Source organism: Rhea americana, unplaced genomic scaffold (assembly GCF_003343005.1).
Source record: "Rhea americana isolate MKP2758 unplaced genomic scaffold, rheAme1 scaffold_75, whole genome shotgun sequence".
Taxonomy (NCBI): domain Eukaryota; kingdom Metazoa; phylum Chordata; class Aves; order Rheiformes; family Rheidae; genus Rhea; species Rhea americana.
This window is the reverse complement of record NW_028186923.1, coordinates 3,234,923-3,248,377: the sequence shown is the minus strand read 5'-3', so window position 1 is coordinate 3,248,377 and position 13,455 is coordinate 3,234,923. Positions and strand designations below refer to the sequence as shown.

The following is a 13,455-nucleotide window of genomic DNA, read 5'->3' as shown; positions in this document are numbered from 1 at the left end:
CTTTCAGGCTTAGCAAAAATAAATAAATGAATAGCTAAAAAGGATTAAGCTGTGCTCAGAAAATCACAGTCTTGGAACAATAACTGGGATCTTTGAAGTCTGACAAATGATGAGATGGAGGCATAATTTACAAGCATTGTTTCCAGTACCTGTAGCAGGGGAATTCCAGAGCCTCACTTTCTGGCTGTCCTTCTTCCCTCACTATCACTTTGTCAAGGTACCAGCCACTGCTTCCTCCTTTGCCATCATGCCCTATCCTCACCCTCCTCACCTGCTTCAGCGTCACTGCCTCCACGAAGAATTCGTCAGCCTTTGGCAAGGAGAAAAAAAAATGATAAGGCAGTATTTCTCTTCAAAAACAAACAAACCAACCAAATTTATTGTCGCAATCAAACCAACATCATCAGCATGCTGCAAGATAATTCTTCACAAGATGAAGGAGTAAGTACAAATTAATTTACCAAAGAATGAAAGCTTGAATATTTGTGCTAGAGGTATAACATTAGATTTACAATATACGATCTGCCAGCATTTTAAATCTCCCATGTCATTGCCTGCCCTCCACAACTCAAAGAAGAAAAGTAATTTGGTTATTAAGAAGTCCACACAGGAAGGCAGGAAATCCCAGTTCAAACCCTTGCTCTGGTATAAGCTTTCTGAGTGACCTTGGGCACTCAGACCTTCAGACGAAAACCAAAGAAGTATTTAGAGATATAATTTGAAGACATTACACTACATCTAATTCAGACAGCACAGACTACTGAGCACGACTTGAATTYCAGCCACTCCCTGGTACACAGGCACCTGGGCATGGCTGCACTGGGGTATCTCCAGCTGCTCAGGAGCCTGGTCCATCAGTTGTATTCAGAGGCTGGTGTGAACATAACCAAGGATCTAATGGTAGTGGTGGTACCTTCTTTCTGCTAATACCCTACAAAAGATCTCATATTTAGGTCTTTTTTTTCTCCTGGAAAAGGGCTCAGATCAGCAACCTGCAAAGTAGTATAAGTGATGACCCCTCAGGACCACAGCTTACTGTCTTAGCCAAAGGCAAGCTGGGAGAAGCTGTTCCTTCCACTGAAGGAAGAGAGATGTATTAAGAGTGAGTTACTCCTGTGGGAATCAAGGCCAGATAATATCTATGGTACATGTACAGATGCATATATATGTATGGTAAATACCTGCATGAATACCCAGCATATCTGAAGCATACAGACCGACATACAGACATGACTGCTATGGTTACCATCCAGAAAAAAAAAATGAATGCTGTGATTCATTCATTCATCATCTCCCAAAAGTCTGTGAAGCACATATGTGGGTAGCATATATCCGGTTAGCTCCCAGGAAACATGACAGGGAGGTGATGGAGTTCAAGTGGGGAAGGATATTTACAAAAATATGTTTTATAATTTTCAAATATGGATAAAAATATTCCTAAATTTTTCTGTCGTTGAGGAGAGAAAACTTAAGCAACCTCAAAACTGGCTTTTAAAAATAGGGACAACTGAAAAGTACTGCCGCTTTTTTAAGCGTTAAGGATGGGCTTACATGCATCAACTAGCTWTACTTACAAACTCAAGACTGCTGAATCAGGGCCTTAAGTTATCAAAACCTCACTGAGTCAGACTAAGTCAATGAAGTCTGTTTCATTAGGCTTGATGCTCATTTTACCTATTAATGGCTGATATAAATTAATGAGTAAGTAAATGAATGGAATTGCCGCGAAGTAAACACCTAATTTAGAGACATCTTTAAATTTTACCTTCTGTTATAGGCTGTTAATTTGCATCTGTAAGCCAGCTTTTCAAGTTAAATTGGTAATCAAGGTGCTATCGGTTTAAGTAGCTGTAGATTAGAGACTGCGCTGACTTAGCTACCTTTCTTTTTAACAGTATATTAAGTTAATCAGTGTAGATATACTCACTCAGTCTCTTGAATATACGAGCTCTAAGTTTGTCAGGATCAATCCTTTAACTGCCTCCAACTCATTCACTAGCTTTCAGCTCTTCATGCCAAAAGAACAGCTATTCATTAAGAGATCCCATTTCGGTTTACATCGTCTGGATGCTACTACTCACATGAACTGATTTCCAAAATTATTTTTCCTATTTTCCTTTGTTTGCTTCATGCATGTTACCCTACAACTCATTTTCAGGAGCTAAAATGAAATAGTGATCATCTGTGTTTAAAATACTTCTGTCTCCTGTGAACCAAACATCTTTTTTTGGAATTTTACAGAAACAGCCTTCAGCATGACTCACTTTGCTACCATCTTGACAAAACAAGAGTTCCCCGAATGACAAATGCTCTCCTGCGGAGTTTGGACCTACCTTTTAGAATCAGGTTTATCAAAATCTATAATGGAAATGTAATGGGCAAAAATTTTAGGTTTGCACGGTCCACRTCTGCAAACTTTTGTATCGTTTCCAATCAAAATGAACTTCTCACTGTGTAAATGCCATGCRTTTCCAAAGACATAGATCTTACAAGCACAAGAAAAACTTAATGAAAATTCTTTTAAAGATGAAAAAATCTCAGTGACTTCAATGTGCAAGTGGAAATTCTAGGCACTTGAAAGAAAATCCAAAGCGGTTAATGCGTATTTCACAGGCCTACATTCAATGGTCAGTGTTGAAAATGGGGCCTGCTCTTATCCTCGTTTTCTTTCCATTCGAAAATTTCAATCAAATTATAACACAAAAGATGGGCAATTTGCAGAGCTCTATGATCAGATTCTCAAACTCTCCTTTAGGAGATACTGACTAGATTTTAATTAGTTTAAGTTGGACCCTAGAAATCCAAAATGTGCATCACAACTGAACATATATAAAGTAGGCTGGTCCCCTGCATCAGATCAGCACGTGATTTGCTTGTTAATGCAGCAAGGGCGTTAGCCGCAATTTGACATCTTCGTTATCTCCTGCTTTCCACAAAGAGCCTCAGCCTCCTCTTCAGGCCTTTTCCATGCCACTCGTTTGGGACACAAGCATACAAAAACATGCTGAAAAACAGACTGYGAATAAGACGTGAAATGCACTGTGGAGGGGAGAGCGAAGAAAAGGAAACACGTTGCACTTCTGCTTTATGCATTAAATATGACACTTTTCTCTCCTTTGCCATAAAAACCAATTTTTTCCACCATCGGAGAGGCTGCCCTTGCTTTTGGAAGACGGACGGATTTCCTGGAATCCTTCCCCAGTCTGAAGTCASAGTTTCAGTAGCTGATACTTAGCTGGGGAGCAAATTGGGAGACTCGTTTATGAGCCTGCCATGGCCAAGCAAGGACATGCTGCCCTGGCCTAAGCCTCCCTCCAGCTGCAGCCAGCTGCCATACCCTACACGTACAATTTACGTGTCCCTATTCCTCAAGGCCAAGCTGGCAGACGAATCAGCCAAGCTGCGTATCTCAGGAAAATCCGCAAGCCGTCGCATGCAGCTCCGTTTGCTGCGCGTACTTACGTTGCCTTTTTCGAATTTATTGACGGTGTTGATGCAGTTGTACAGAACGCGCTCGCCGGTGTCTCCCTGGTCGCCAATGAGGCAGACGAAGACGTTGGCGTCCGTGCCACTCCCGCTCACCGTCCCGGTGCAAACCGTCACTCGGTATTTTATCACTGTGAAGACAGAAGTTTGTTAATTTTGGCAGCACAATTAATTGTCGTTTACATTAACTACATTTTCCACCAACTCGCAATTAATTTCAGGTGTTGACACTCAGTTGGCAGTTGTGCCGATGCATTGACTTCTATATTTTACGTTATTGCTACTAAAAGGAAAACCAAAATTGCCAGGTCTGAAATGTTAATAATAAAATAAATTCGCTCCAAGTAACCACACAGAAACACCCTCCCTTTGGATAACACCTGCAGAGTCATCTTTCCATCATATTTCCAAAGAAGGAGCGGCTGATGTCCACAAAGAGTTCAGGAAGGAAGCCTGGCACAAACCATGATTCAGAGGGTTTCTGCAGGTTAAACCATGACCACGTTTGCCTTTCCTCAAGGCCAGGTGAGAAGCTACGATCCAGCCTCCTAAAGTGCAACYGCTCCTTATGGAGACGTGCCTTCATTCGAGCTCAAGCAACTCTTTCCACAACTGATTAAATATACATTTCAAAAACAAGTTTATTTACATTTTAATAAGATCTGCAATTACAATTATTCTTCCTCTTCTGCAGAACAGCTCAGCTGCATGCAGATCACTGAGCTCATAGGAAATTTCAGAAAACAGGAGACTCGTGGTCTGCAGAGCGTGGAACCCCATCTCTAAAAGCAGTCATCATTGAACACATCCATGGGAGTAAAAGAAAACCCAATAGCTGTCTTGGGTTATTCTGCACTCCAAAATTCTCCCTCCGAGTACAAGGTCAAGCGGGAAAAATGGACTTCAGAAAGCCAATGGGAAGTCTGTGGCTTTCCTTAATTAACCTTGTAGTTTGGGTTTAATTATCCCCAAAATATGTCTGRTTGCTCACAGGTAATGAAAGGTTCATATGCCCTTGAACACATTGCTCTGTGCAAGCCTATACATACATCTGTATGAAGCTGTATAAGCTGTATATGTATAAAGGCGYATATAATTAAATAAAACTTAAAGTGTAAAAATGATTGTTAAATTTTAAACTGCATTTCAGCTAAGCATGCTTTTCATGAGCATTCATTTGAGCTTGGCATTCCACCTTTTAAAAGAGACTAGAAAAAATACAAGTTGGGAAAAAAACCCGCAAGCTGGAAAAAAAAAAACCTTCCGCTGAAAACAGTTATGCTACAGCAAGATCTCACGCGTCTCCTACCACGAAGAAATGCGCACAGAATACGCGCCTGGGATTCCTGATGCTTCCTGCGGCTAATGATGCGCACAGAAAGTACTGCAGCGAGAAGGTGCCAGAAAGGGAATTGAATTGCAGGGGTCTGGCCCACGCGTCGCGGGCGCAGGGAAGGTGCCTTTCCGCCCCAGCCCTTAGCAAGCCCCGTATGGAGCCCGCGGCTCTCACCTGGCAGCACTTCAGTCACTAGAGATCCCTCTGCAGGGAGCTCCCGCACGATCTCGTTGTCATCTTCATTTATATCTAGCCAGCGGCCGCAGTTGAAGGAGTATTTTTCTTTTGTCAGCGTTTTCAGCAGAGTTACCTTCGTTAAACCAAAAGAAGCACGTGAGTTCAGAGGCTTAGAGACAAAAAGCAACAAGTTTCTGACTTTTTTTATTTTATATATTTATATATATTTTTTTTTATTATTTTATTTTTTTTTTTGCCTGGGAAGCCAGAGTAGGTCACAGCAAAGAAATCGCACGCATTAATAAGGAGGACGTCTTTCAGACTCGCCTTCCACAGCAAGGCCACCAGGTACCGACGAAAGGCTGTCACAGCTGACGCCTTTTCCTTCCTTCTTTCTCTGCAGGTGGATCGTGGGGGCCRATCGCTCCCGCGCGTTGTGCAGGTTTTGATTGATACCATGGCTCTCGATAATTGCTTGCTGTGTGCCACGCTGTGCCCAGACAAAACACWGATAATTTGCATCCTCAGATGAAGATGGGAAGCCACGGAGCCCACAGGGCACACTAGGAAGCACAGAAGAGCAACCAAATTTCTTTTTAAAGCATAGTTATCATGATGAGTTGGTTTATCACAGAAGAGAATAAACTTTGTAGAGAGGAACCTTCTACCTTCCAAGCAGGCTACGATAACTAATGCATTTACCACTACCACTAACATCTAGCCTAGCAGAAGTAAAAGGCAAAAATCAATACAAAAATCTTATGTAACGTGCAGTTTTTTGGCTTCTTTTTAATATTATGGTCCTGTCCCTCTAGCACTGCTTGTTTCACTGACAAGTTCAGGACCTCAGTTCTAATTTTCAGCCATCAGACTGAGCAGCAAGATGGAAACATCAGCTCAGTATTGAGCGGAAGTTAAAAAAAAATGAAAAAAAATGAAAGGATTATTAGGAAAGAAACAGACATCAGGACAGAAACCGTCGTTATTCCACTGTCTAAAGTTACAGTTAGAGCACACCTAAGTGTGTGCAGCTCAAGTGCCCTCTTCTCAAAAAAGTGCCTAACAAATTTAGGAAAACACTATGAAAATGGTAACAAGGGGGATCAAAGATCTGGAGTATCTTCCGTATGAGTAAYAAGTTGGGACTCTGCAGATGGCTGGAGGAGTGGGGGAAGAGAGGACAGGATGAAGGTTTATGAAATCACAGGTGGTATGGAGAAGGCAGAGGAGGTCAACTGTTGACTCTCTTCTGGTACAACAAATAGACGGCATCAAATGCTGCTTGTGGAGCAAAAGTTCAAAACAAACAAAAATGTGAACTCCTTGCCAAAAACTGTTATGGTTGCTAAAAGTTTTAAAATTCAAAGGAAGACTAGAACTTCTGAGCAAGTAAATCAAAAATAAATAAATCTAATAAATTCATATTATTCAGCAGATCTGATCAGGAGTTAAGTGCCTGAGATGAAAATAATTCCATGCTGGAACAAGATTAAGGGGAATACCAAAAATGCTTGTCCTCTTCTTATTGTTCTCTAGTCACCCGCTTAGGTCCCATAGGAGAGAGGACGTTGGGCTAGGCAGCCTTTGGGGTCTGACAAGTAATGGCTGTTCTCACATTCTTGTAGTAGAAAATGGAGGAGTAGAAAATGTGGAGTTCCTGGATGCTAAAACTGATGTATGAGTGATGAGAACCGTGTGCAGCGAGCAAAAAGTATTGGATTTGCTGTACCCAGGCAGATGATTGACTTCATGCACCATGGCCGCATTTAGTCAGGCAGTTTGGTCCAAAYTGAATTCCCATGGGTGGATTCCTCTTGTCTGAACCCAATTTCCATGAGGGAAAAGAAGATATCTTCAGGGAAATGCATAGAAGGACAAGGTATTCTTGTCCATATACCAGATAACCATGGTGGCCCAAGGTCTGAACAGCACTTTCTCTTTGCTGATGACCACAGCCAATTAGGTCTTCAAACCTTTTCCTGCAATGTGGTGAATGCAGCTGTACTTGATGCCCTCTCCCGYGGACAGGGGTTGGGTTGTGTTTGCAATCACAGCTCCTGACAACGTGGGAGAATAGAGTCTGTCAAAGCACATTAGAGGCACAGAAGAAAAATCTCTAAGTGGTAAATAGTGATTTATTATTACAGTTATTTATGGCTGCAGAAAAAAGTAAATGTTTTCTTAAGTGCAGAGACAGTCCTCCAAGATTGGCAGAAGGAATATGGGTGAAGCTTAGAGATGAACTACCTGCCTTCCAGCCCTAGGCAAGGGCTGACAGCATAGTAATCATTGCAGGTGGGACAATGGAAATATGAATGAAGATCAAGAAGATCACCTTGTATACCTCCCAGATAGCACATCGTGGTTCCCTCCTGCACAATTTCTGCTGGTTCCTCCAGTCTGCACATGTCCAGCTCAAGCAATGGAGCAGTCAGCCCATCAGGACAGGCTACACAGCACTGTATCATAGGCGTCCACCTTTAGTAGGCCAGAAAGGGCTTGTTTGCCTCTCTTGCTCTGTGCAGTAACAGTCTCTGAGAACAGGAAGGTTTTGAGGGGCAGAGAGTAGTGTGTGYGGTGGTGGCGGGGTGAGAGTGGTCTAACATCAAGAGCATAGGGGAATGTGCTTTTTAGCATCAGTCTGGGCTGCAGAACGCTGCCATTTCACATTGCTCTCCTTTCCCACATGTTCCAACATAGACACAAGCATCGTATTTGGCACCACTCATTGGCTTATTCTTGGCAACCCCAAGTGCTACAGAATGGGGTGACTTGTTGTTACTCCTCTTCTCATGCCTGCCAACTCTTCCCTGCCTGGCTGAACCKAAAGCCCGGGTCTCACATCACCAAGACTAGTTCAGCTCCTAGCTTGCCCAGTACAGCAAGAACTGCATGTGGAGCCCCAGGTGTYTGGGGCTATGAGAGCAAGAAAAGGAGCGAGGATCTCCCTTTTGCTAGTTGGGAATATTTACACCCTGTATGCACACCTGCCTGCAGCAATAATCACTCCTTTCACATGTTTCTCCAAAGTCCTAGGAAAAGGGCTAAGATCCTGCTGGAAGAAAACTGCTAGGATGCAGCCTAGGGACAGTYCTCTAAGCCAAGAGCTTTGTTGGGAGAGTGTTGATCAGTGCTGGGAAATGTTCTCTCCCTTCTCTCATCAGGCCTGAAACTACAGTTCGACTCCATAAAGGATTTTGGAGACAACCTCCACTTCTGCGCAGCATACATAAGGGGTGCTATCCATCAGAATGAGTGAAGAGGGATGGGTAGGAGAAGGAATTTCCTCCAAAAAACAAGCAGTGAATACTTCTGTCCGCACATGTTTTTGCAGAGGCTACAGTGTCTCCTCCACATTCATATAGGATCTCCACTTCCACCCTTCACTCATCACAGTCTGTGAATGGAGGCACCTTTGACCATTGAACGTCAAACTCAGTTGCCTGCGAGCAAGGGCAGTGAYGCATGACTGACAATGTATGCTTTTGAGACCAGTGTAGTTTTTCAGRTTTAGCTTTCCTTGCTATTCTCTCACCTTACTCAGATGCCAGCCTGCAAAGGGGTTCCTCTTCTCATGCCATATCCGAAGCTTATAAAATGTGCCGAGATCAGGAAGTTCGATCTAAAAAGAAAAGAAATGAGTCTTACCCATTTCTGTAGATCAGCAAAGTATGCACACAAAGCATTCTACAAAACTTTTAAGAGCTAAATCAGAGAGGAGTTAAAAACTAATGTTCTTAAAAAGTCCTAAATCCCAGTCTGCAAAGGTAGCTTGATGCCTCTCTTCTCRTGAGAGGACAACATGTAGACTGAATCCAGACACCCTTGATCATGAGAGCTCCTTGAAACTGTTCTTCCAAATAATAACTAAAGGCTCATGTCAAGTTCTAGCTTTTTCTCAAGCAGGACCTGCAAAGCACAGCCACACTTTTTCCAAAAGACAGTTATGGATTCTGACACAAAGGGGTGAATGTTTTAGCTACAGCCATGAATTGAAATCCTTTGCTTCTCAACTTTTCTCTGACTAATCCCCAGTTAACTTTTAGGAACACATCTGAGAAAGGGGAAAGGAGAGTTGAGAACACAAGATGACCCTCCCCAGCCTCCAAACTCTGCATACTGCTTAAGCCCAGCCCCACACATTCACAGATGCTCATGTCCAGGGAGGTGAAGACCCAATCACCCAGGACAGGAAATACCTCTGTTACTTCTCCTGTAAATAGCTAATGCCCATTGAGGCATTGCAGGGGGGAAAAAAGGAGATAAYCTTGTTCCAAAAATCCCAAAGATCATGACACCTAAGAAGCAGCCCCACAGGGAATGTGGCTGCCTGCTTCTTTCTAAGGTTGCAGTGTTGCTCCTTGTGGTCTCAGAAAACACTTCCRGCAGGCAATATTAAGCCCATTTCTCCTTCAAAGTGGTCTAAGTGGGTGCAGCAGCTCTGTGATGTGCCTGAGGGTAAATGATACCTACTTCAGGAGCTACAGAGATGTAGTATTTAATGTCACCATGACTTGAGGTCATTGCCCTGTGAGCATCTGGAATATCAGCYTAAGCCCTTTTTCAAGGAGGAAAGATAAATCTACAGGTAAATCATGGGGAAATCATTTGCATCACCACCAAACTGAATGACTTCTCCTCTGCTTCAGAAGGCTCTATTGAGACCTCATGCTGATATAAAGATCTCAAGCTGTTGGCTCTCCATACAGGGCTAAAGCTTATGTCTTGAAAAACCATACTAAGCCAAACAGACCACTAGCACAAGATCCATACCATGAACTTGTCAGTCTGTCCRGCTTCAAAGTTGTCTGAATTGTTGTCCAGCTTCATCTCATCTGACTTTCCCTTGTCTCCATAAATCTGGAAAAAGATGGTGGCATCTGTCCCTGCATTCTTAATGTCACTTGTCCAGATCCACAGAGACCAAGGATTTTCTACAAAAAAAGGTTCAAGGTATTTTGTTTAACAGTAATTTTTAAATGTAATTAAAAACATTAAAAATATAATTCTCATCATTTCCCTTGGGTGATAGAGGGCTGGATGAAGGAAGATGCAGACATTTTATCCTTTTTTATACCAACACTATCAGCTGCTACATGACATACTGGAATTAGAGTGCCTGGATATACAGCAAGAATATGTCTCCCTTTAAAATAAAATGACAAAACATATAAATCACCACTTTATAGGTGAATCACATTTTTGTATGTCATACATTAGTAACAGGGTAATTAGGGTATTGCTCCATCTCTGTAGTTTCAGTATACTTCTCCAACACTTACAACGCTAGCTTCAAAGACTGTTTTTAATGCAATAAAATAGTGTCATCTTTCTTTTCGTCAGTAGGAAAGAAATTCCAAGTACCTGATACTATGCAGTGCAGGTCCTGGTAGCTCCCAAAACTCACTCTAGATGGGCTGCTTCTAAAAAAGGCAGCAATATGGATGCAACCACATATCACTTCACCCTGAGCTAACAAGCCTTCCTGAGATATCAGGTCAACTAGCCCAAACATGCTTCTTGCAGGACAGGCACTRTGCTCAGGTATCCCTTGCTTGGATTCAGTTCAGGTACCTCTTGCCAGGTTGCATTATGTGGGACAAACATGCTCAGGGGGGAGGTGAAGGTATTTTTCAAAAGTGCTTACGTGATTTAAATGCCTAAATCCCACCCAATTTCAGTTAGCACTTCTGTGACTCCAAGGGAAGTGCCCGARGTCTGCAGCAAAGATACAAGCTGAATTTGCATTTCTTAAGTCCTTACCCAGCATTTTAACTATAAGAGGAGCCCACATGCAGCAAATTCACATTGGTTTACATACGAGGGAATGGTTGCATATGTAAAGGTGACATTATTTCCTCTACAGAGCCCYCTCATCTGCATTCTCACTTTATTGATAATAACATTTCACTTCTGCAGGCCTTGCAGCACCTGCAGGAGAGGGAACAGGTYTCTTGCCTGACTCAGACATCAGCTGAATTATTAACAAATTCTAATGAAAGAACTGCTAACCCTTTTGGTATGCCTGAGCCCACATGAGCACAGCTTGACCTTCAGAGCCCAAAATGGAATATAAAAATACAATGATGTGCATATAAATTAGCTTTTTACTGATCTACTCAGTATGTAATTATAAAAGGGAGGGGATTGAGCTACCCAAAAAAAAGAGGGAGTAGAGGAAACTCTTCTTCAGAAAAAGTTTCTCCCCTACTTAAATAGTATTCAAAATGTTCATGAACACGGTCTTCTGAAAAGCACCAATGAGCTTTATCTGAGCAGAAATGGAGCTAAGGCAAGTTTGCTCATGGCCTGTGATATAGTGGCCAGGGAAAAGCACAAGGCCAAACTGGACACCAGAGACTTCTTTCAACTTTCCTGCTTGGCCTCCCTGACCTCTGCTGCTCAAGGGAAGGAGAAGAGGAACGATGCACGTACAGGGAGGAGGAAAGGGAACCTTGTATCAGGAATATATGCTGACAGAGGGCTGGCAGGGAGAAACCGCGCCAGGAGAAACCTGGGTGAGCTAGGTCTGCAGCTGCYAGGGGAGATCAGGCATTCCCCAAGCACCCATCATCATCTCCCCAGGGCTGTGTGGACAAATTYCCCCATTTCTCACCCAAACTCCTCTTCACATCAAGCAATTTTGGTAGTCAGGAAATTCTCTGAGCCAAAGCAACTCTCCCCCAGGGTACAAACACTAAGGAGAGCTAGACCTGACACAACGGTTCCTACGATAACATGCAAGATAAGGAGAGGGAGAAAAAAAAGGCTGAGAATAAAAACAAGCTCCATGTTGAGCTACAGCTCGCTGGGGGAACAGCTTGCAAACGCTGTGCAGGGAGCCGATTCACCATGGATACCCAAAGTGAGGTTGAACCGAGCCTTGATCAACTCACAGAAAAGGACGGTCCTGCATGCACAGAGCGATAGGAAAGATGACATAATCGGTCTTTTCTAACTCCAAGTCTTACGCTTCTCTAATCTGGCAGCTAAAGGTCACAGATTTCTCAAGGCTAATGCTCTCCGTCTATCTCCTGCACTGCGGCAGCAGGGGAATTAGCCTGTCAATAACAATCAGAGCTGATAATAGAGGGTTAAAGGCTGCAGATGCTCTAGTTAAACGGACCGAGGCAGAGACGTAATGTAGTTATAACACTGACTAACATTTAGATAAAGCTTATTTAAATGAACTGCTGCTTAAGCAGGAGCCCACCCGAAGCATTCTGATTAAACTGCATCTATTATCCTAATTAAAACATTCTGCTTACACACACGCAGCGATCCATCGYGCCGTGCAAGCGCAGCCAGCGCGGCTTGCGTGAACGAGTCGGGCTGGTGCGGTGCCCGGCACGCCGAGCAAACGCGTGTGCTTGCCTCCCTCTGGAGAAAAGGCTTCAAATGCAGTGCTCACTCACGTTGGGAGGCACGTTTGGCAGCTGGACAGGACTAATACTTTGTTTTTTCTCTAAGGCTCAGCATAAAAAAAACAAAGTTAGYGGGAAGAGTTTGGGTTTTTTTTCTTTCTGTTTTCCCGCAGATCTGTCTTTTTAATATATTTGGATTTAGTTTCTCTTGGGACCACACAGGTTCTAATGCTACAGTAAGAAGAAATCTCCTGGTTTGTCTGGGAAGGTGAGGATGTGGTGGCCATAAGCCTTGTGAACCTCAGAAAGCTGCTAGATCCTATTTCCTTTCTGTTAGGAAATGGGTGTAGTTCTTCAAGATATTTTTAAAGGTTTCATTTTTCCCTTAACTTTCCAAACCAGGACGTTCTAATATGAACTAGAAGCAGGACCTGATTCACTTCAGCTTCTGGTTGACCGCGGCTCTACCCATATTGCATTGCATGAGTGGCATGCAGGGCACTGCTGTGGAGTGGGATCATAGGAGGCTACTGCACACTTGTACATACTTTTTAGTCTTTTCTGGCGCAGGGAGACCATTTCGTAGAGCTCCCGCTCTATGAGGCCATCTCCTTCATCTTCATCCAGCCATTTCCCACACGGGAAGGTTTGCTCGATACCAGTGAACGGGCAGTAAACCACCACCTAGAGAAAGACACCAGAGAAGTGAATTTGAATATTGTGTCACTGGCAGCCCACAGGACTCTGATCCTGAAATCTTAAGCAACTGAAGCAATGGCAGGGTGGGGGACCTTGGTCCTGCTCTAAGAGCCATGTTCCCTGCACAATCTGCATGGACAAGCCCAGGTTGTTGCAGGGTTCCCTGTTAGAAGTATATTGAGGACCCTCCTACCTTGTCATTCCAACTCCTCCAGAGCACACCAAAACAGGTCTACCAAGAAGTGGCAAAACACCAGCAGAGGAAGGCAACAAGAACAGGCAGTGTGGTCGCAGGAGTTCACGTTGTGCCAGCGCACAACTCTCGCCCTGCTCCACACGGCAGTGTTTTGTGGGAAACACAAGGTGCAGAAAGCCTTCAAAGGCATCCTAAGC

General features: G+C 43.4%; 1 protein-coding gene across 1 annotated transcript in view; it reads right to left on the bottom strand.

The window, feature by feature from the left end:
• LOXHD1 (lipoxygenase homology PLAT domains 1) overlaps positions 1–13,455 on the bottom strand; it is a 139,812-nt gene that overhangs the window by 81,831 nt on the left and 44,526 nt on the right. Inside the window, exons 9-14 of the mRNA XM_085322174.1 lie at positions 12,912–13,047; positions 9,773–9,933; positions 8,535–8,621; positions 4,997–5,132; positions 3,463–3,617; positions 150–310 (exon numbers count right to left, since the gene is read on the bottom strand). Coding sequence (XP_085178300.1) covers positions 150–310; positions 3,463–3,617; positions 4,997–5,132; positions 8,535–8,621; positions 9,773–9,933; positions 12,912–13,047 — 836 coding nt within the window. The remainder of the gene's footprint in view (positions 1–149; positions 311–3,462; positions 3,618–4,996; positions 5,133–8,534; positions 8,622–9,772; positions 9,934–12,911; positions 13,048–13,455) is intronic.